The sequence below is a fragment of the Anguilla anguilla genome, chromosome 5, assembly GCF_013347855.1.
Source record: "Anguilla anguilla isolate fAngAng1 chromosome 5, fAngAng1.pri, whole genome shotgun sequence".
NCBI classification, from domain to species: domain Eukaryota; kingdom Metazoa; phylum Chordata; class Actinopteri; order Anguilliformes; family Anguillidae; genus Anguilla; species Anguilla anguilla.
Genome location: NC_049205.1, coordinates 41,179,073 through 41,202,538, shown reverse-complemented (window position 1 = coordinate 41,202,538; position 23,466 = coordinate 41,179,073). Strand labels below are relative to the sequence as shown.

Here is a 23,466-nt window from a genome sequence, read left to right as displayed (position 1 = left end):
TATCGAGAGGGAAACATATGTAGACAATTTGAGAGTGCAAGCCCTGTGCCATGTCAGTATTAAAGGGGAATGCTGTTTTAGAGACTGACCCTCGGCAAGGTTAAGTTCTCTGCCACACACACTGGCCCTAACTGATGTTGTTACTCTTCCCCTGTTGCGAGGGGGTTCCGTCCTCAACCCTCCGTGATTTACACCACCCGACACCTCTCAATGAAGCTCCGTTTCTGGGGTGCATCTAATCCTTTTATGGTTTTCTGTTAGCTTATCTTTAGATTTAGCCCCACAAATCACCTGGTGGGCTTGATGTAATTGAAACCAAGCGGCAGGACTATAAATGTGTTACTGGGAGGAGCAGCTTTGACCAGTGACACATTTTACGGAAAGTCAAAGGGGATTTAGTATCTATTGGCATTACCCTCCTAGCACCATCCATATTTTCTTGCATGTCACTCAGGTGACATATATGCATGTTTGAATGTATGTCATGCAGGACTAGATCATTCACAAAATGGACATGCAGTATTGGTGACCACTGAAATGTTAAATGGTGAATTTCAAATAATATAGCTAAATTCTGAGTGATGTTATTCTCTGTATGTGTTCTGGATTAAACAACGAAAGTTTGAAACTGCACTTTGAGAGCTATCAGATTAAGTGGGGTTGCTTTGTATATTAGCTATAGCATGACCATCTGACTTTATGTGAAAATATCTTTCTGATCGTTGGTGAGACTGACCCTTGAGCCAGGTACTTAACCTGCATTGCTTCAGTATATATCCAGCTGTATGAATGGATGCAAATGTTATGTAAAAAGTTATGTAAGTCGATCTGGATAAGAGCGTCTACTAAATGCCTGTAAAGTAACGTAATATAATGAGACTGAAAATTAGTCACAAGCTGGTCTACAAGTGGAGGAACAGTCATTGGAGTACAGTCATTCATCGGTGAATGTATTTACACTGATACTTAACATAAGCTATTCCACATATAAGACCTTAGTGTCTATAAGTATGGGCACAAGGCCATGAACCATCAGTGATTTAAGTGGTGTTATTTAAACTCATTAATGGGCAAATATGAAAATTATGCAAGTGATTTTGAATATATGTTGGGTAGCGAAAGTGAGGGAAGTAGGGGAAGTAGATGTCAATACATACAGAAGGTACCTGGCACACAAACACCAGCTTCTGTATTTCCTCCATTGGTGGACTGTTTAGACGAGGAATGACCTTCGACCCTGAACAACATTTATAACTCACCCCATGTGCCCCCATCTCTCCAGGAAGTATTGGCCCAGTTCTGATAAATGATCTGGTGGAATGGGCCCAAGGAAAGGCCCCTCCGCTCAAACAAAAGACTCTCACTTTTTGATTGGCTGTAACATTCAGAGACAGATGGTTGCCAGAGAATTCAGGCCTCTGTTTTGGCCCTGTCTCTGGAACACTGCTAATGAATTTCATGCTGATAAACTTGTTTATATACGTGGCTTGCATGGCAAGCCAGGGAAAGTTCAGGGAGACGCTGAGAGACGTTACATTGCATTAACGAAGGTGAGAGTGAAGCAACATTACTCAGAATCCACTGCATACAATTCAGTGTCCATTTGCACGGCTCATTTTTAATGGAACGCTGTCCGGCAGTCTGCACACCCATTACAGGACCAAATTAGTCAAGAGAAATTAAATTCTAATACACAGAGGATTTATGTGCTTTTGCATTGCTTTGTCACAAAGATTCCGATCATCGTAAACAACTGATTCTTTTATCAGCTCTTGATACAAGCAGAGTAGTTACAAAAAGCAGCCACCTCACTTCAAAGGCAGTGGAATGGGTCTGTGGAAGAGAGGAGTCCAGGGTAGAGATTAAGGGCTGTCATTTGGACATGTTGCGAGGTTTTCACATGAGTAATTGGGTGGGGAGGCAAACAGATTTACACAACGCTGGTGCAAGGCTCTGCAGTATATCTGCCGAGAAAGGTTCCTCGCGCATGATAAAGTACCAGAGCCTGTAGATATTTTACAAAGAAAACAATTGTGAAATACGTTTTCTTCATTTAAACCTTTATAAATTTGAATATTGAACATACGTCGCTCTCTCTCACCGTTCACATAAACACCGAATTCATTTTTTCGGCCGAGACGCGGAATAGGGTGCACTTGCGCAACATAGAAAGTTTCCGAAGGTTTCTGACCCTGTGGAAATTCACTCAGGGTCAGGTCCGGGGAATACAGTTTTTTTGTTCTGGTCAGCTGAAATGGGACATGGTTGAGACAGAGTGAGAACACATGTTTCAACCCCCCCCCCCCCCCCAAAAAAAAAAAAAAAAACCCACACCCCCCTTCGCGGCTTTCAGGGCGGCCCAAGAATCCGAGAGGAATCCGCGCAGAAATTTGTAGAGATAACAAAGCGTTCGGAGGGAGCCGCTTCTTTTTTTTTTACATTTTGAAATCTAACCAGAGTGAACTCTCCTCCGATGGCTGTTGTCAGGTGAATTGAGTGTGGTCAGGACCTGGATGGGTCACCCCGTGGTCAGCGGCTCTCGGCGGCTCTCAGAGGCTACGTGCCCTGCCCCTGTTAGCGGAGGCCGGGGAAATCCGACACCGCCCGTGAGCCAACGCGACTGCTGAGCGCACGGCTCGCTTCCAGTCTTCTTTAATTAAAAGCTGTCTGGAAAAAATAACAAACACAGCCCAATGGCTGTAAAACTATGCTATCAACGTATTCGAGAGGGGGAGGAGGTGTGACTCCAGTTTCTACTTTACTGTATTGTATTAAAAGGCTTTTTAATGATTGGTACTTGTATACACAGTGAGGAACACATGAAAAATATGCTTTTAAAACAGCTTAACCATTTCTGCCAGCTATTAAAAAAAATACCTCAGTTTCTGACCCCACTGCTTTTGAAATATCACAAAAAGCAAAGCATACTTAAGGCTGGATAGTATAAAACTGTACCTATAAAACAGACCAGTTTATGGAATTTTTAAAAAATTGTTAACTCCATAATCACAAATCTATAGTGAACAAATCCACAACTCAAAGAGCCTTATAAATATTTGATGTCATTACAGAAGATAAAATGGAGATAACTATTGAGATTTATGTAAACCCATGTACGATTTAGCCATGTCATGTGAAGTAATATCTTGTCTCCATGTAAGGATGTCAATTAAGAATCTAATTTTGACAGACCAGTATATGGTTCTGATTTTACAGAATAGACCATAAAAACCCATGGGAAAAAATGAAGGAAACAAGGATCTCTTTAAGCAGACTGATATAGAAGCTGACATTTTTATTAAAAAAATAAATATGTTTGTCGCAGACAGCACACGGTCTATTCAATTTTTTTTCAAAAAGGCACACACAAGACTGCATTTTAACAATAACTACAGAAAGTGAAAGGAGTTATTAACCTCCGTATGTAATGGAGGTGCACGCTTTAACACAAAACACATTGGTTTCTGCTAGCCGATGTCCGTGCCTTGGCAAGTATGGGAAGGCACTTTAGGGTAACCAGCACCAGTGCCGTCAGCCTAGATGCGCTCCTACCCATCAGCGCTAGGTGACGGCCTCTGTCACGGTTTGAGCCCTTGTTCAGCAAAAACGTTCGTTCCAGGACAGTCATTGGTCAGCCACGTCACATGGCCAGCTGCAGCTTTGTCAGGTTCCTCTGGTGCATGCTATGATGACGCACCAGCTCATCAGACCTGGCAAACTTCTTCTGACAGTTTGGCCACCTGCAGGTGAATGGCTTCTCACCTGCAAAGACAGGGTAAGGTTTTAAAATGGAGGGAAGCAACAAACAAGACAAGAACACTTGTAAGAGTACCTGAAGGGGAAAATCAATGGAAAAATAGTCAATATAATTGTGACTGAATTCTGGAAGCACATTAAAAGTGAAGACTCATTTTAATCTGTTTTATTATTAAAAATAAGGTCATGCTATTGTATTTTACCAAACCAGACATAATTTGAGACATTGATTTAACTGAGATAATTTTCAGATGACTGTGATTCATTTAGCCTAGCAATGAACAGCTAAAGGTAATATCTGCATGCTTGGGTACTGCAAAGAGCACGGCGATAAATGGCGATAAGCAATAGGGAAATATAAATTTATACGCACTTGTTTTACCTGTATGAGTCCTGGTGTGGGTCTTCAGATGGTCAGATCGTGAGAACTTTCTCTGACAGGTCTCACATTGGAAAGGTTTTACACCTGGGTACACATACGAGGGGGGAGAGGAATATACGCAAAGTTGGGGTGCCAGCATGTAAGAGGAGGGTAATAAGGCACTTATTACTGCACCTCAACCTCCTCATAGTTTTAGGCCACAGGGGATAATCTTTCATTTTTGCGATTATTATGTTGTCGTTTTGCTTTATCGTTTCTAAGAGACACACTAAGTGCCTCTCAGACAGTATCATCGTATCATGAAAATGTCAATGCAAGGTCTGCTACAATGCATTTAATCTAATTGACAATTTCATTTGCATTGACAGAAGCGAAGCAAAGCATTTTGGGCAACCATAGACTGAATTCAGCGCTGTCAAAAGAAACTTGTTAGTGACGATGTGAAATTCTCTGACATGTATTGAAAAGCTGATGGACAGGTGGACATCGTCATCTCGGGATGACCCACAGTATGGTGGGTAAAGGGTTCAATGTGGTGAGTCAGCCAGCATGGGAAGTGGAGAGACATAGTCACTGTGGCCGATGCTTACATAGAAATTGCGTGAGGGAGGTAGAATGAGAGAAAGGGTGGAGAAAGGGGATAGAGAGGGATTCAGAGTAAGCGGCTGACCTGTATGTCTCCTCTGATGCCGTTTCAGTTGGTCAGATCTTGAGAACCTCCGGCCGCAGTCTGTGAAGTCGCACAGGTAGGGTTTCTCTCCTACGTGGGGAAACAGCAAACCTGTGAATTCAACACCCCGTCCTGCTCCCCTGGCCAGCAAAACCGTACAGATCCTAAAAAGTACCACTCAACTTTTTATACACACACACATTTTTATCAAGTTGGTTCTTTATGGGTTTTTTAGGTAGAACTGAGTCCACCTCAGCCAAACCCTTACCTAGTAGAGCAATGGAATTTGTTTTAGTGCTAATTCAAGTACAGCTGTCTGAGAAAAAACTACTGGTGGACAGTAAAAAATATCTATGCAAGCCAAGGAGATACCATATGAGTTGTGGTTTCTTATAAGTGCCTGTTCACAGTAAATCATTCTTAATCTTTGAGTGATTGCATGTTATACCTATTCACTACCTCACAAAAGACAAGGTTAAACCCCTCAACACTACATCTGCAGTCGATGAGTGCCAAAAAGGCATTAACGAACCTTTTCGCAATATCCCTGCAACTGTGTTATATGATAGGAACACCCTTTATCAAAGTGAACCAAAATATTTACCTGGGTAATGTCTTCATCAGAGCTAAATGTTTCACAATTTATAAGTACTATAACTAACTATAATATAGTATTCTATAAATAAATAACTGGTGGGTCAGATACTAATAAAAAATTCTGCTACATCTATGCTGAGCCAGACTTGTCCACTAGCTTGTAAAAAGTTTCGTAGAGTGATACACATTGGTTGTGTGCGGCCCATCGAAGCTCAGTATAAACACTCAGTGGAGTTCTTCCTAGTTGTTTTACTCGCCGTTAAGCAATAGGCAACAGTGCTAGATGAATCATTATACTCACCCTTCTCCCCAGCTGCCACAAACAACCCATATTCAGGCCACAATAATCAATGGCAGAACAACAATCCAAACAGGGAGTAGTATTAACGGCTGGGTGAACACTGTGCTCACATTTTCTGATCTCACCTGTGTGCTTACGGCTGTGCATTTGGAGATGGGACAGTTTGAAGTATCTCTTGTTGCAGCCAGGGTATGCGCACATGAATGGCCGTTTCTCATTGGTCTCTGATGACCTCATGATGGAGGGGGTTATGGCAGGCATCCGCCGGACGTCCTGTGCCGAGATTTGGGAAGGGGGACGTCAGACACGGAATTAAAATTCTCAATATTCACCAAATTCACAGACATGAAGAAATAAATGGACCATGGTATCACTCTCTCATAGAGCTACATACATACCGATTTACAACAACATTACCACACCACAAGAACTATGTACGCAGTAATAATGTTAATAAAAAATATAAATGCACGGTTGATGTGTTCTGTCTATTTTCACCTTAGTTGTGAATGTTGTAAAGCTATGTGTTATTTTTATCTATATGGGGACTGAAAGCAACCATGTTTTAATGGGATACCAGAATGTTGTAAAACTTTCAGTGCTGTAAGATTTAATGTCATACAAAAATGTATATGCAATCTCTAAATCTTTGGCTGAGAAGATAATGGGGCATTTCTCCCTTGTACAGTATTCATAGCTATTCAGTTTAATGTGATTGTATGCAAGGCTGACTGAATTACACAATGACAAACTAGCGTTGTACAGCCCAAACGATGCTAAAATAAACTTGCTTTGATATCCCCTGCTTCTGCAATAAAACTTGGTGGCCTAACAGCAAAGGCTCAAGATTAGAGGGAACAAGTGATTTATCTTGTTTAATGGCCACATTGTTGCAGTTTTGCTGTAAAATGATCGCCCAAATTGTCTCATGTTACTGATTTGTTATTTAAATGTTGACCCTTAGTCATGGAGGCCAGGCATACAATCTCAGAACTCAATCTCCCAAGCTCCTCACTCCAACTCAGCAGTTCATCCCATCTGCTCTCAATTAGTAACAGCTTTGCATAACGGCCATTTAATTCCCCCCAGGAGTAATTAATGCAGCATTACAAGTCATCGAAAAGTAAAGTATGAAAGGGCTTTTTGACTTGCCCAGTAACCCTGGTGACATCCAATAGCTGAGTCAGGGTAGGGTCACTGACTCCTCAAATGAAAGCAATATTGTCAACAAATACATTAAACTAATTAGTAAAACCATACACCTGACTGGGTCTATAAAAAAGAATGGGACCATACTGGTTCAGTAAAAAATTGTGCGCTATATGTATCCTTTCAGAGGAAAAGCTATGAAAAATTAGTGAATGGTCAAAGTGGATTTTAGACTAGGACAGTGTGGGCTTTAGTATGAAAACAGTCACTGGCTGGAAGTGTCTCAGCTACAGCACTCTCTGTGTTTGTGTAACTGACTCTGCAATAGCTTGAATGGAAAAAATCAGTTATTCCAAATTGATAGAGAAGAAAATGGTATGGGAAATTATTTTTTAAAAACAAGGCAGTATTAAGTGCATTTTCTCTTAGAATGCCCCCAGTGCTTTCTTTCAGAGGCTTTCTTCTCAGTCAACAGGAATGAATTAAGATACTCATCTATGATCACTGGAAACCAAGTAGAACTAATACCTTTTTCTGAAAATCATTGCTAGACTATTACTCAGATGTTTTTTGAGTATCTCCTCTGTTCAGGTAACTAGCAGTCAGACTTTAACTGCATATCTTGCTCAAGCTGCTATTCTCGTGAAGCAACACCCATCCAACAAAGTATCTACTTCGGTTCGCACTGGAGCTTTGCGTACTCTGTGTCCTGACCTTGGACCCAAAGTGCATAACAAAGCGCTGGCAGGGAGGAGACGTCGGGAGTTTGTGACCTCTGAGTGACCGCTGGAACACTAACCTGGAGGCCTCGGAACATTCCGTGGGTGTGGATGTGGTACTGGGTGCTGCAGCTGTACACCATGGGCGTGCTGGGCTCGCTCTCGTAGCCCGTGGCATGGCTGCGGAGGAGAGAAGAATTCGAGGCAGGTTTGCAGCAGCTCGTTTTAAATTAGCAAAGAGAAAGGCTGAAACTTCAACAGTAGAATGCCAGATGTGTGTTATGCCTCGTAACATTTCTGCATAAAAAAGATCTCATATCAAGAAGTACTATTTCCCATTCCTGGTCTGATTTTTGAATGCGAGAACGTAAGACTCTGAGAGACGCTGCCAATAGTATGCTGAAATTGTCTTTCACAAGCATAAACATACAAGCCAAAAGGTTTTTTTGTTTGTTTTTTTTATTCAGAAACTCTGGGATATTCATTTCAGTATTTATTGAAACAACACAAAAATTATACAACAGTAAATCCCCACTAAAATATTCCAAAAAATAAAAACATTGTCCCTGTTTGTAAATATCTCTATGTAATGTTGACAATAGGCCTATATTAAAAGGTATTTCTTTTTACTCTGGGAGGTAAATTGATCTTTGCTCCACAAGACACTAAATTTGCCTCTCAGGTCTGAGGTACGACTCCCAGAAAGATAAATGGGCAACTTCCCCACATCCCAAAATTTATACCTATTGCCCGGCAGTTAGCTGGCCTAGTCTTTGACCCCAGATTAGGGCAAATCAGTTTTGCTTTATGGCTCCTTTTTTTCTATTAGCACTTTCCTATGTGACCACATGGCTGGTTGACCATCTAATCTTCAGGCATTCCAAGGTTTTATACAATCATCAGTTCATCAGAAACTTGCGGAGAGCCTGAACATCTGCTCATTACACAATCCGAGGAGGCAGTGAGGAGGCTCCCATAAAATGGCCAAATATAGCTGATGACAGTGAAGTGTAACGGTCAAGTGTCAAAAGGTTGCAGGTTCACTTCCAAGGTAGAGCTTTGCCCTTGTATCCTTACAATTAAACTGCCGAAAATGCTATGCATTAAAATTCAGCAGTTTAACTGGAGTACATGGTGTCTAACAATACAATCTATGTTAAGTTAACCTGTATAAGGCAATCTGATTAAAAAATAAACATCTGAAGTATTTTTCTTCTCATTGTTGCACATTGTTGGAACTCCAGCCGCCAGCTTGGAACAACCAACCCACTCCAAAGCTATTCATAGTTGGCTAATGACATAGTCCAGGCAGCTACCTGCAATTCCTAAATCAAAAGCCCAAAACTGTCTTAATGAGAGGCACTTTTAATGAACCAGCCCTTAAACTGAAATATTTATCGCATATATTGGTATCAATATTTTGTCAGAAATATAAGTAATTATACTACAGAAAGTGAATATGCCATCCCCTTGCTCTGTTATTCATTAAATGTATATTTGGCTTCAGAAATCAATATTCTTTTAAGGTTTTAGTAAACTGGCTACACATAGACTTTGATATATCAGTATAAGCAATTCATTTGATTTATTCACACACTTACAGTAGCCAGTCACACAACCTGCTTCACATAACCCTAATAAGTTATTTTTGTGCTTTATTATGATTGCTGTTTCCTCCTGACGAAAAACAAATTTCATACAATTAATTCATTCATTGATTTTGGAGATTAACATTTTATACCTTGGGCTCATGCCATCTGTAACTTCAGAGATAAAGGTCTGTAGAGTTGTCTGGACGGGACACATAAATCCCTTGGCTTGCATTAGCAGAGATGAGCCCAAGCATCTGTGAGCTCAGCCTCCGTTTACTAGAGCAGTAGACATTAGCAGATGTATACCATCCTTGCCTCTTTGCTTTTTGCAGTGGTGGAGGGGTCAATCCCTCCCCCTAACCTCAGCGTGGATCTGGGCGGGCTCTGGGACCTCAGAGAGAAGCGCTGTCCCATTGTGCCCCCGGTCCATTTCCCCAGCTCCCTCAGACCGACCCCCTCCCCGCTAGCGCATCTTGGAGCACGGTCAAGGCTGCCCTTCTGCTCAGGAAACGTTCCACAGGATATATTCCTTGGGAACAGACAAAACAATGTCTAACACCGCATGCTGGAAGATTTAGAAGGCGTGTTGAGGCCATAAAGCAGCAAAGTCGAGAGCTGAAGCACAGCATGCCTGCCCCTTCATTAGTGTCTACGGGGAACCGGCGAGGCCTCCACCTGGAGATAATCCTCAGGGAGGACCCATCGACGAGCTATCTGCATATGTCAGCAGGCAGGGGTCCATGAAACCTTCAAGGAGATTAAGCCTTCAAGATCCTTCAAGGCAGGAGATCAACGGCCATGGAGTAAGATGCCTTTCAGGTATGGAGAACGTCCCAGATCTCCACGGATGGCAGGTCTGGACACATGCATTGCCAGGGTGTGCCATGATGGATTAGGGGAAATAAAAAAAATCTGGGACTCAAGCGTTCAAGCGAGAAAGAGTTTCAGATGAGATGTTCAATCAAAACCATATGAAACAGACTTGATAACCACTTGATAGATTTTACTGGCCCCTTTAGGCCGATCTGACAGCATCATTTTTGGCCTGTTAGGAAAGGCCAAACATGTGATTTAGTGCTGGGTCAAGGATAATCAGAGACTGCGAAATGACCCTTGTGCTGTGGCTTGGGCTGGTATCAATAGGTGCAAATCCCGATAGAAATTTGTAATTTTTTTGTAGCTGACAGGAGGAGGACCAACTGACATACCCCTTCATGATGAATGCCAGTATGCTAGCAGGGCTCCATGTTGTGAATTCCAAACATGCCATTTGGCATTACTGCAGGGACCAAAATGAATAGAAAAGAACAAAAAACTTCAGCTTTTTTTGAAAACGCAGGGGGGATACTAGATCTGGAGAAAAAAAACAGACGAAAATCCAAGTGCAGAGCAAGCTACCTTCTAATTGAAAAATTTCCCCTCTGAGGCATCCTGGGTAACATGGAATGAATGCACTGCACAAAGAAGCGAACCCACACCTCCAGGGTGATGAATTAATCCAATCCCACACACTCTCGGGACTCAAATACCGATCCATTATTAAAAATCTAAACAGTGGGATCATTCATTATCCTGGCAGATGCTTACACAAACACATATTTTCCGTGACTTATCAGAACCAGTGAAACATTTCGGCGTTTCATGTTCTACACAGAACTGTGATTTGGTGCCTGGTGCGTAGCACACAAGGTTCTTACGGTATCAACCTGAAAGGGTTTTGAGGATGGATCTTTGAGTTGAGCAAAGTGTATTGGGGGGAATATTAACTCTAGGCTTCTAAATATGCTGCTTCTCATTAATTATACACAGTGGACACTGTCATCCATTATGGTGACAGAACCATTATGAACCTTTCAGTACTCAGCAGTTTCCATGGATCCAGACCCTTCATGCGTTTGGGATGATTCTGCCTGGATGGTGGTTCTGATCCACATCACCACATGGCTCCACACATCTGAAGAGTCCTCTTAAATTGAGGTGGTGTGGGGCTTTTATGTCAGAAAGGGCTTGGATGGCTCACTTGGACAGTTAGGGGTACTGGTGCACAGTCCTTACCTACTCACTAGGCAACTATAAGAATTCCCGCTTTTGCAGGGGAGAGATACACTTATCCCTTGGCTGAGAATAACGCATCTTCCACTACTGGAATAATGCATGTGTGCAGGTGTAGGTGGCATTGGCCATGATGTGGGGCCATAGTAAAACAGCGAAGTTATTTGCATGAAGTCAGTGCTGCAGGACCTCATTTGTAATGTCCAGCCAGCTTGGAGTTCAGCAGACACCTGCCAATGCAAATAATTTTACACAGGCTTATGATTATGGCATGGCACAAAAGTTCCTGAGAGGGCTGCCCATTAACAAGCCCCAATAGCTACTGTATCTGCTGTTCATAACAATATATATGCAGTACACAGAAGTAATGCAGCTCCAGTATGCATCATCCTTTGAGACTGTTCTGGACTGTTCACACTAAAATAAGGTAATTACGGTTCTTAGGAAGTTGGTGCGCAGAGAAGGGTAAGGGCCCTTTTATTCAGAAGACTGCCAAACAGTAATTGGGATGGGGAGTTCGGAAGGAAACCAGAAGTAGATCACACTGAGTTTATCTTGGCTTGCTGGGTACAGCTGTGTAGAGCTGTCCTTTTTAACCAGACAGAACCATTGCACTAGCTTAGCTTCGGTTTCTATTATGAAGCAGGAAGAGATTTGACCTCAGAGGGTACATACATTCAGTATATAAACATGCGCACACACACACACACACACACACACACACGCACTTGTATTCATATCGAATGAGTGCAGTTGTATGAATTTCATATATTCTTTAAAGAATATATGTTTGTAAATATCTATATGAGGATAACTGTTACTATAAATTTAATTGATACTAAGTTATTTAGATTTTTGGCTTTTGGCAAGGAAACTCCATTTGTTTGAAATTGTGGTCCACACTAATGTGATATAATTATGGTTCCTCCCCCTTCTTCCCAATAATACTGTCTCACAAGGTTATTTTCAGTGAATCTATTTTTAACTAAAACATGACTACTAAATTAGGGGTGAGGTATGATACTACAAGAGGAATGTGGAGGGGTTGTATGGTGTGTTGTTGTGTGCAAGCTGATCGATGTCTTTATTTTGATTATGTCACGAGTGAAGGTCTCCCACTAAAATCCAGCACAGACTCTCACTGAGTTCCTCTTCCTTCCTCTTTTGCTACATTGCATCCTTTCCCAGCTACAGGATGTGCTCAATGGCAACGTGACTTTTGGACACATCTTGAAAGGCCCATGTCAAATGTTGTCCTCACAGACAAACAGAATCTCCGCATGTGAGGTCACAGGGAAACAAAACCGCCAATGAACATCCTGTACAGTCTGTGTTTGTGAGGTTCTGGAGTGGATGTGTGTTTTAAAGCCTAAAAGACCATCGCAGACTTCAACCAATGATTCTGTAAAACCTAAAAATCTACAGCACTCTGCAGCACAGGTCAGTATTGGCACTTAATTGAAACTGAGGTACATCGACAGGAAGGAGCATTGCTCAAAATCACCCAATCTTGTGCATGTGGTTGGGTGCAGGGGATGGAATGTACCAAACCAACAGATAGTTTTGCCTACCCCCAACCCCCCGCCCACCCCCAAAACAAAATATGGCTACTTCTTCAAATAATGTTTATAATGACAGAAAAGATAATTCTACCAGTGTAGATTATAGACTGAGGTATTAGTCTGTAAGCATCCTAACATACACTATGTCCTTTTATTCAATCATGTCAGCACTCTCCTCTTGCCAGAAGCAGGACTGGCGTGAGGGTCAAATTACTGCAGAAAGCTGGGAACTTGGGTTATAAAATTTTGTGTGCTTGGATCTAGACTTGGAATTACAACAAAGAAGATCACTCTCCCATGTTAGAAAGCCTAATTTACCGTAATCCTGAGAACATATGCACAGAGCATTAAGTCACTTCTTGCCAACAGAAAAAATGTAATCGAGCAATGTTTCCATATGTTTGAGTCACCCAGATGTAATCAAGACCCACAATAGAGGAGTTTTGGTTGCATAAATCCCATTCATCATGGCCGCTCCCTTCTTTCCTTCTAACCCTTCTAGTCAACCTGTCTAACCCTTTTAATTTATTTGCCTAACCAATACAACACACTCTGTGCCTTCATACCCAGGAAGGGGTTCAATGAATCTGTACCTATTAAACAAGTCATAAAGCTTGGTTGGCATAGGAGCACAGGAAAGTGCAGGAGGGTCTGTAGGGTACCTGCTGTAGGGATTCCTCAGGAGCAGAGCCTGGTTGGTGGAGCAGCTGTCAGAAGGGGTGTGGCAGCTGTACACAGGAGGCGGCGCTGGAAACTGCTGCTCACCTGCACAACCCACAAATACGCAGGTCAGGCAGCCTGAAATACCATCTCTCCCCCTTGTGTCAGCATTAAGCATTGCTAAATGCTGATGCTAAACATTACCCCCTCACCATTCAACGTACATTGCAATCACAAAAAAACAACAATCGAACAAGCCGAAATATCGCATCTCTCTTTTGTCTCAATGTTAAAATCACACACAGGTCAAATGAGCTTAAGCCTCCTTTCTCCCTTTTGTCAGAATGTCAAAACTACGACCTGCACATTCAAGGATTCATATTTTTACATTACTAGAAGGAGACCGCGGCTACAGAACCAAGTCCTCTGTGTAACATCAATAAAGCAAACCAGCTGATTAATCGTAAGTCTCCTTTCTTGGAAAATAAAATTCCCAATCCCACGGAGACTAGCACTTCTGCATTACTAAGTGAAATGTGAGTGGGAGTAAAATGTAAAAAATGTAAGCTACCATTTGTGATCAGGGTCCTCTGTTAAGCCTTTTCACAGGGTTATATGTGTACACTGAAATATAGAAATGTGGAGTCACAGGTTTTCAGTGGACTATACCAATCTTAACAAATCAGTTAAGTTTGCTGTGACTCAATGCTGATTCAGAGCTGTGTGCTTCCAGTGAACCTTGGTTATTAGTCCATTTAACCCAGAAGGAATCCATTCTCAAAGATGAAAAGCTGAAATATCAAGGGAGGCAGGGGAGCCAAATGTAGCCTCATACACACTTAAGTTCTGAAAACAATAGTCGCTTTGAAGCGAAAAAAAGTAAACACACACGCCTCTATATCAAGGAGCACACGAACAATCTGGGCTCTTTCTACGCCTGAAAACATTGTGAATTGGTCCCCTGGTAGTTCTAAACATTCCAATAGTTTCCCTTATTGCCATTTCCTCCAGAAAAAAAGATTGATAATTTATCTCCACAAAATTAAGAGAAGGGTTACTCTGCTGTTTGTTAGCTTTTCACACACTGACTGCAAAAGAACATACAGAACCTGGACGCTATGTATTCATTACCCTGAGTAGGTGTAAGTTAACTTGTATCTGATTTCACAATGGAAGGCATCCCCTCAGAGAAAAGCCAATGGTGGGAGTTTTCCAATGGCAGAGTTTACTCTAACACCACAAAGAATATGTAACTACTAAGGTTGTTTTTCAATCCAAAAGCCGTATTTAGAAAGCCACAGATAATGCATTGTAAACACATATTTTCCTTTCTTGAAATTGCCCAATGATATTCAGATTTTCTCTTCATCCGTTGCTAAAGCATGCAAATCCCTTGTTATTACATAAAATTGATTTGCAGAAAAAGGTGAGTATGAAACGGAAATGAGTAACGCTTTCCAATGATGAAAAACTGGAAATACACATCTTGCTCTAATCGAGCATTTGGTCCACCTAACTTCAGCTAGTTCCAAAGGAAAATCATACTGCAAAGAAAACAATGAAAATTTATTACACACAATAAAACATTAAAAAAAATATTTTAATGGTCTCTTGCCACATTGGCAGATACATCATTGCAACGCGGGCTGCCAGAAGACGACTTTCTGCTCACCTTGCGATGTCCCCTCATTGACGTCACGTCCCCTAACTTCCTTTGAACTTGTAGTTTACCCCTTGTAGTCTTCTAGCGCTTATTTACACACTCTCGCGACATTTACTTAGCCTACGGTTGATATGGTTTCATTTTTATAAAACCTGTTATGATCATGATTAATGATATATCAGTGATTAGTCATGAGTTTGTATGGCATAATAACCTCCACTGTCTCTCGTTTGCACACCTTTTTGCTCAAAGCCACGCCCACTTCCAGGTTTCTGTCAATTATCTGTATCCAAATGCACATAATTTGCATATAAAACAGATACATAAAGTATATAGTGATATCTCTGCACACGTCTAGCATCTACACATACACTTATGCGCATACACGCATGAATACTGACACATAAAGTATGCCCACACATGGAGACAAGAAACAAGTGGAAACACACAAAAGTTCACATACACGCGCGCAAACAAACATACTCACACAGACATACATCATAAGGGCAGCAGCACAGGACAGCAGGCAGTTGGTCAGTCTGAACGTTGCACTCATTACCCATGTTGCTTGGCTGAGTTAGAGGGTCCTCATGCTTGAAGGTCTGGTTGGAGAATTGGGAGGTGTGGTGTGACGGAGTGTGACCATAGTTGAGGGCGCTGTCAAAAGCCACTGCGCCATAACCTGAGAAGGGAGTGGTGGAGAGAGAGACGGGGCAGACAGTGTATTAGCCTTGCGGATCGTCTCCTAGGTTGTGGACATGTATTTGTTGCAAGGAAGTGCATTTTTGGTTAAGAGGATTTACAAAAATGTCTTTGTTTGGAACTGCCATCAAAAAAACTATAATGTGATGCACCCTGGAAGCCATTTATTATTTTATCACCCTTTAATTATACATTATACAGCACAAAATATGCTCAAAATAAATTACAACTGGCGCAATTAAGAAAACTGGCAATCTTGGTGTTTGTACGATTTGAAGGGAAATGGTTTTATGATGTCACTATTAATTTAATGTATAGTATCAGGTCACTCATAGAAGAAAAAAAAACAATCCATAAGTCTTTTGACAGTACCCATGTTTCTCTGGCATCATTTACCATGGTTCAATTTTTAAAACTACAGCACAGAGAAATGTTCCCTTTAATGTACACATTATTGACTATGACAGTTCCCTTTCTGAGAAACAAAGCATGTATGTGCTCATTCAAATATCTCAAACATATCAAACAAATAAAGTGTTTGATACGTTTATTTTACAACAGTGAAACAACACAAGGCATTGAGGTGTGATCATAAAAGCATCTTTTATCTTATACGTATAAATGAACTTATATCTTAGTAAGTATAAGTTAATCATTACAAACTGTTTGGACCTTTACAAAAAATATAAATCAAGCATGGTATGTTTGACACCAGAGGAACACCAGCAGTCCAGTATCCATATCTGAAACAGGGCGTCTTTTGAACGGGACGCATTTTTCAATTTTTTCTCGCCGCCCGTCCCCCTGGAGGTGAGAGGAAACGTCCCAGGTAAAAACAAACCCTCGACGGGACGCTGAGGCGGTGACACCGGACTCCTGGGTGAATCACGCGAACCCCTGACCCCCCGGCTGACGGCGCCTCGTAAATCACCCCATCTCAACGCGCCACCTCCATTAATTACCGGGCACCACTTTCGCGGCACCCTCCGACACAAAACTCATTAAGGCCTCCTATTTGTCTTCTGCCGGTCCCCGACTCTTCGAACCCTGGTGTTTTTCCGTGGAAATGAACTGATTGAGAGAGTGCTCACAGAACTGTGACTTGGCTCTGAGAGGGGAATCCCTATAACATTGCATTGCATTTACATTGCGCTTTTTTTGGCAGACGCCTTTATCCAAAGCGATGTACAATAAGTACATACCAAAGGTCTTTGGAACAACTACACAGCACAGTTCCAATAAGGTACAACACTCGTTATTTATCAGTTATTCGTAGCCATGAACACATTAAGTCCAGTTCATACAGTAAGCATAGGCTATAAGCAGTTCAGCACTCTCCTTTTCCCAAAGCTCCCACGAGCTGGCCTAGCTACAGTACTGGTTAGGTCGGAACGCAATAAAAAAGCAACAGGGAATTCTGTCCCAGAATCACCTTTTCCCTCAATGAGTTGTTTTTTCTTACGCGTATTGTTCTTTTGATACTTGAACAGCCCTTTCAAAAGACATAAATAAGGCCTTTTGATAAGGCGTATATTTTCATTAAAGACTATTTTTCAAATAAGTGTATTTTGTTCTGAGCAGTGTCCATATTGTTTGAAATTTAGCTAGCAATGAATTATGGGACTGTAGTGCATTATTTTGTTGGAATATTCTTTAAAATACCCCACCCCAGTAAAACAGCAATATATTTATACATATATATATATATACACATATGCGTATATTATAAAATGTACTGTTTATTCATCACATACACAGTCAATAAATAATAGATTTAATAAAACTGATTAATACATTGTCTCGTCGGATACAATAATTCAATGACTTTGTCTTGTGAATATGTCAACTTTTGTTTCGATTATTCACGCTGAATTCAGAAAAAGCTATAAAGACACTTTTGAAAATATTCTCACGTCTAAATGCTGACACGCACTCCTCGGAAAAAAAAGTAATCAAAATGAATTATTTTAATTCCATATTGCATTTTGATTCATGGCTACATTGGCCGTGAAAATTATATTTTGATTTCAGTGTTTGTTTGGACATTGCAGCAAGGGGCCAATCTTTCACCTGCTATTATAAATCTTGGGGGGGGGGGGGGGGGGGGGGGGGGGGGGAACATATTCGTAAGTATGGTCTCGAAATCCTGCGGTCAAAGGCAGAGACACTCCAGTCTCACAGCTGTGTTGTCCTCCTTATCAGTTCAATAACTCATGAAACAGACCTCTCTTTCTTCTTCTAACAGAGTTTCCCCCACTTCACACACACACACACACACACAGATACACACACATGCACATACCCAATGTCGGTAGATTGCTTTATCCCAGCTTTGTGCATACCCTTGGTGACCTTCACAGAACTTCTCCTAGCAGATTGATTCTTGACTATGTTTTTCCTGGTGTTAGCCTGCCACTGGTCCTGGAGGAACTCGATAAAGAGGTTGGCCCACGCAGCAAAGTCATTTTCAATAGCACGTTCATTTTTAATTAGGCCCATACAAAAGGCAGGGATTTATGGCAGTGTGCTGAAAGTAAAGCTAAGGTCTGTACATCTGTTTGGAGATAACTGTCCCATCTTGAGGGGCCTCCAATGTCCCTGAGAAGGACCACAGATATTGGATGCTGTGGACCAGTTGTTATGTGGTGGGCATGGGGGAACGGGTCATGGAGGACCATAGTTTTTGTCTAAAAAGATTACGGTTAGACTTAGTGAAAAAAAGCCACAAGCTATGAGCCAAACTAACACTGTTCCCACATCCTGTTGCCTAACATGTACCAAGCCACAACCTTGACTGCCAAAATTAAACGGAAAACAAAATGTTCTACTCTAATATCGACTACCATTGTTCCACTTCACAATGCATAAACATGTGGGTTTCACATAACTTTAAATTAGGTATTACTTCATTGTTCTATAGTAATACATCATGATTTTCTTATGAAAAATATTCTGATATTCTAATAATAAGAATATTAAAGATACTTTAATAAATATGATTTTAAAAACCAGTGGGCATAAGCACATTACATTTAGATGAGGTAATGAGCTGACAAATAACATCTGCAATGCTCCATATTACCAAAGGACAAAACAGCGACAAAGTTTCAGTATTATAAGATAGTTCTGGGGTCTGAGACCTGACAAAGATCACCTAGAATTGAAACATTGACTCTGTGTTGCCCTTTGTTATTTCACCAGAGTGTCTGGATTAATTTACTTTAATAATACGATTACCTGCAATAATTCAGTAAGACAATCATTTATATGACCTCTGATGTAGTGTGCTCTCGTGCATTTACTGTGATTAAAGAAGTAAAAAATATATAAAATAGAAGCAATACCAAGCAGTATTAATATCAATGATCTCTATTTCAAAAAAATAACAAGAACAAGGCCCCAAAAAATGTATTTCCATTTCAAATATATTGCCACTGAAAATGGCTTTTTATTTATTTGAAACAATGAAATATGCATTATTAGTATAATTACGACTATTATTTCATCCTGAATTGTAAATAATTTGACTATCACATTTATGAAAATATAAATGTAAACATTTAACCCTGGCAACTGCCTTCATGTCAAATTTTAAATGGGAACAAAACGTTTACATAATATATTGTTGTTCAAAATGTATGAAATATATACTTAATTTTATATGCTATTTTTCATAAATAAATATTGAAAAATATGCATAGTGGCTGTCACCTATCTTGACATCCAATGATTTCATTAAAATTTAAATACATTAAATGCCATTTTTTTACTTTAGAAGTTTGATTTGTAATTTATTTTAATGAAATCTAAAAAATACATTAAAGAAAGAATTAAGAAGAAAAAAGTAGAAGAATGATTATTCCAAACAGAATCAGAAGTGTGATGAGCGATGCATGATGACCTGTATGCAGCTTCAGGCTGTTTTGGAATGACAAATACAGTTCCACTGTGCATATTCAGCCACGGCTAACATGATGTTAGCTTTCCCTGATAAAAATACAGTTATAGCATGATACATAATTGATACACTTTTATCATACCAAACACATGAGCCTGGCAATAATAAACTACGAAGCCTATAATTAGTAATAATTCTATTCCATACTAGCAGGCCTGAAAATGTAGTTCAGTGGATCGATCAAAGGTGTTGATCTGTTTCCTAGAGAATGGTTAGCCCTGCATATATTGTTTGACAGCAGTGAAGGAGTGTGGAAGACTTACCCTGGTTCCTGGGGGCCGGCTGGCTGTCCACGCAGTTGGGCAGGTAGGGTCCATTGGCGAACATCCTGGCCTGGTTGCCGGGGGGCTGGCTGGGCGGGGGGGCCCCGAAGGCCCCGTACCTGCAGGCCCCTGTCCCGGTGAACTGCCCGGAGAAGTGCACGGTGAAGGCGCTGAGGCCGCAGTGGGGGTCCTCGTGGGAGTCGGCCGCCGTCCAGCCGGGCTCTTGCTTGATGAAGGGGTGGTGGGACGGGAGGGAGCTGTACGGCGAGCCGCCGTGGAAGTCCAGGACGGGGGCCCACTGAGGGGCGCTGCTGACGGGCAGCGCGCAGCTCCCCCCGCCCCCCGGGAGCGCCGGCACGGCCGGCAGCAGGGCGTTCAGGTCCCGCATGTCCGACCCCATCGGTCCGCCCAGGTCGGCGAGCCTTATCTCTGCCACTTTGCTCCTGACCCGGCCGGGCACGACTTTCGTTGCCTTCGAGTGGGGGGGCGATGCAGCCGCACAGCCGAAAGTTCCTAGCAGCCACACAACTGAAAGAGGTCCCTAGCACAGTCCTGCTTCTCAAAGCCGCAAGTCAAGTCCAACAGACCCTCATAGTCGAGCGAAAGAGCAGCGACCGCTTTCCTCCGAACGGTAATTTGAAAGCTCAAAACAAACCGGAACGGTCCACGCGGTGGAGTGGTGACGGATGGTCGAGGCCCGGTCCTGGCGGTGATGCGGTCTTGGTTCTGTCAATGGATGGGGAGTGCGGGGGTGGAGGAGCTGCCCTCAGCTCCGTAACTCATGTGTCTGTTTTTTCGCCGGAGTCCCGAAAGCTCAAATAGAGTCTTACTCCGGGGTTGGGGGGAGGAGCCTCGAGCCAATGAGTAAGGAGGATGAGTCCACCACTTCATTCACTGACCCTCTTCTCTAAACATCTTTCACTCCACTGTCCCAGAGCAGGCAGCGCAAGTGAGAATGTAAGAGACTGTGCCTAGTGGGGTTAGATGGATGTCAACTATATGGATGTTGGTGTGTGGTGGGGGAGGCGGTTAACTGTTTTTAAATTTTTATATATGCTTTGTTTCACACGTTGATTAATATGTTACTGGCGTTGCAACTGTTTGAATTATTATATTTTTTCTTATTTTATGCAGTTATTTCTCAGTTATTCTCAGTTTGACATCAAGGAATTCTTCAACAAAAAACATAACACGCGGCCAGAAGTGAATACACTTGCCTGAGCTTTCCATTCAGAGTGTGTGTGTATGTGTATATATTTCTTTTTTTTTTAACATTTTTTATTTGAAATTTTACATAAAGACTAAGTATGTTTTCACAAATGTCCCGTATGTATCTAAACAAATGAAAGAAGTATTGCCCACAGAGGATAGCAACATTGTAAAGTGCGAAATAAATTAGCATCTGGAACAAATAATTTACGTGCGTATTTCTGATATAAACATTATTTAATATTGCACAATTCCGAACAGGTTTAATTTAAAGCAGCTAAGCAGCTTGGGAACTTTTTCCGGTACTCAGTCAGAAGTCCTCCCCTAACCTGGCTATTCCCAACGCATCATCGCAAAATTTAACCCAGGAAAACAAATTTAAAAAAATTTAAAATTGTGTATTAACTTTCACAATTATTGTGCTGCTTACATATTATTGAAAGTTGTTTCGTGTATTAAGTATAGGTCTAATTAAATATGAGACAAACTGCCATACGCGTACGTTCAGACCAAGTGAAATCCATTAAAATCATTTTTTTTTCTTTTTTAATGTTTTATTTTAATTTTTTTCCACAAATTGCAATTGGAGGTGGAATAATTCTTCAAATTGGAATGTGAAATTGATTAATACCGGAGAGGTTTATGTGATACATAAGATAATGGTGTTGGGAAACCATTGAAGAACGTTGTAATTATTTAGGCTAGATTATTAAATTAGTACAACACTTTCATATAACCAATATCATCCAATAACCCTATAATTGTGGTAAAGACTGTTAATCAGGTGAATGTAACGATAGTTTCTGTTGGCAGTGTGTACATCATATAATTATCTTCTTGCTGCTATTATTATTATTATTATTATTATTATTATTATTATTATTATTATTATTCCATAAAGGCTCATAACTTAGTATCACGAGTATCTGTAGATTAGCCTATGTGACAGAAAATAAATGCGTAATTTTGTGTTTACAATTGGAGTAACCAGCAATTTTATGAATTAAAGTCATATTTCCAAGCTTGGCCCACGATAGTATATTTATTGAATAGGCTGCTATTTGTATAACGCAATATTATCAGTGGTAGTGACATAATGGTTTATTGTAGTCCTAGTAGCGAATTATTATAGCCTAATGCACATTTTGTGGTTTATTTTTATTTTTATGTTGGCCTACATTAAATATAAATCGTTTGTCGGATCGTTCGAATTATAAGAAACCAATCTGAATTGTAGGCTTATTGTCTCTTGTCAGTGCAGATAAAAGAACAGAAAGTACAGAATAATTGTGTTGTCATTTAATGGCGTCGTAACAGACAAAAGGCTAGTCTTGTAGTATTGTGTAGATTGTGAATTTTTTATTTCATTCCATCAGATTGAAAAGTAAAAATAAAACATCACGACATTTACTTTCTCAGAGAAAATATATTATGTCAGTTCTGCACAAATAAACCACTAAAATTCTAAATTGCCGGGAAGGGGCACAAAAAAATTTGTTGATAGTCTACGTAGGTAAATAGGTTTATTTCTAAATGCCTTCTCCTGGCTACTCCTCTGAACCATTATTTAGAACAAAATAAGTAGACCTAATTATTAACCTCTATGTAGCTCATTCTAAAGTTTGACATATGCTATTGTTTATTTTCTTAAACGCATATAAATTATCTCCAGTACCAAGATGAGAAAAAATAATAGTAGCTAGCCTACTAGTTTAGGAATATTCCGCGCATTTATTCTGCTTATACTGCAAAACAGCGACCTAATAAAATAGCTTGATTATTAATTCTCGTCTCTGAAATCAGTCTTTAATAACAATAGGCTGTACTATGAAATACACTTGCCATCTCGTGCCATCTCTTGTACACCCTGGAGAAAACAGACACCGTTCACGTAAAAAAGTAATAAAATAATTTTAAAACACTCCCCTTGTATAGGCTATCTTTTACTAGCAGTTTATCTCACGGGAGATCCAACTAGCGAAAGGGCGAAATAGTGAGGAGAAAGGAGTTCAAGCTGATTGATGGAGTTTGGCACGGAGGGAATTCTGTTTTGAATATCTGAAAACCCCGTTAACCCTTACATTAAATAAAAGAGGCATCCGCGACTTCGTATGAATCCTACACGTCCAACGTCCAATACCCACAACAAATGCAGAGTGGTCAATGGCGAAATGCAATCAAATAAAAATAGTAAGCAATGGCAATCTATTCCTATATATTCCTAACAAATT

General features: G+C 40.8%; 1 protein-coding gene across 6 annotated transcripts; it reads right to left on the bottom strand.

Annotated features, from left to right (window-relative positions):
- Positions 1-3,260: 3,260 nt before the first annotated feature.
- Positions 3,261-21,704, bottom strand: wt1a (WT1 transcription factor a). 6 transcript variants are annotated; one of them, XM_035420105.1, is made up of 11 exons: positions 20,027-21,704; positions 15,663-15,785; positions 13,443-13,545; positions 11,373-11,398; positions 10,352-10,429; positions 8,827-8,851; positions 7,655-7,754; positions 5,832-5,979; positions 4,809-4,898; positions 4,139-4,222; positions 3,261-3,762 (listed from the first exon to the last, which is right to left on the bottom strand). In XM_035420105.1, the coding sequence occupies exons 1-11, from the start codon at positions 20,424-20,426 to the stop codon at positions 3,641-3,643; spliced, it is 1,299 nt and encodes a 432-aa protein (XP_035275996.1). In that variant the 5' UTR covers positions 20,427-21,704; the 3' UTR covers positions 3,261-3,640. The 6 variants fall into 6 exon arrangements, with proteins under 6 accessions (XP_035275996.1, XP_035275995.1, XP_035275992.1 ...); XM_035420104.1 differs by having other exon boundaries at positions 4,130-4,222; positions 20,027-21,674; XM_035420101.1 differs by lacking the exons at positions 8,827-8,851; positions 10,352-10,429; positions 11,373-11,398 and having other exon boundaries at positions 15,591-15,785; positions 20,027-21,659.
- Between the last annotated feature and the right edge of the window lie 1,762 nt (positions 21,705-23,466).

Bases quoted from the DNA above. Each gene is read 5' to 3' on its own strand.
- wt1a (XM_035420104.1), bottom strand. From the start codon at position 20,426: ATGGGGTCGGACATGCGGGACCTGAACGCCCTGCTGCCGGCCGTGCCG. The intron at 8,852-10,351 runs GTCAGCTACAAA...AACTATGAATAG, and splicing joins TGTCAGTTGGTCCTCCTCCT to CTTTGGAGTGGGTTGGTTGT. The intron at 4,223-4,808 runs GTCAGCCGCTTA...ATGTGTACCCAG, and splicing joins GCATCAGAGGAGACATACAG to GTGTAAAACCTTTCCAATGT.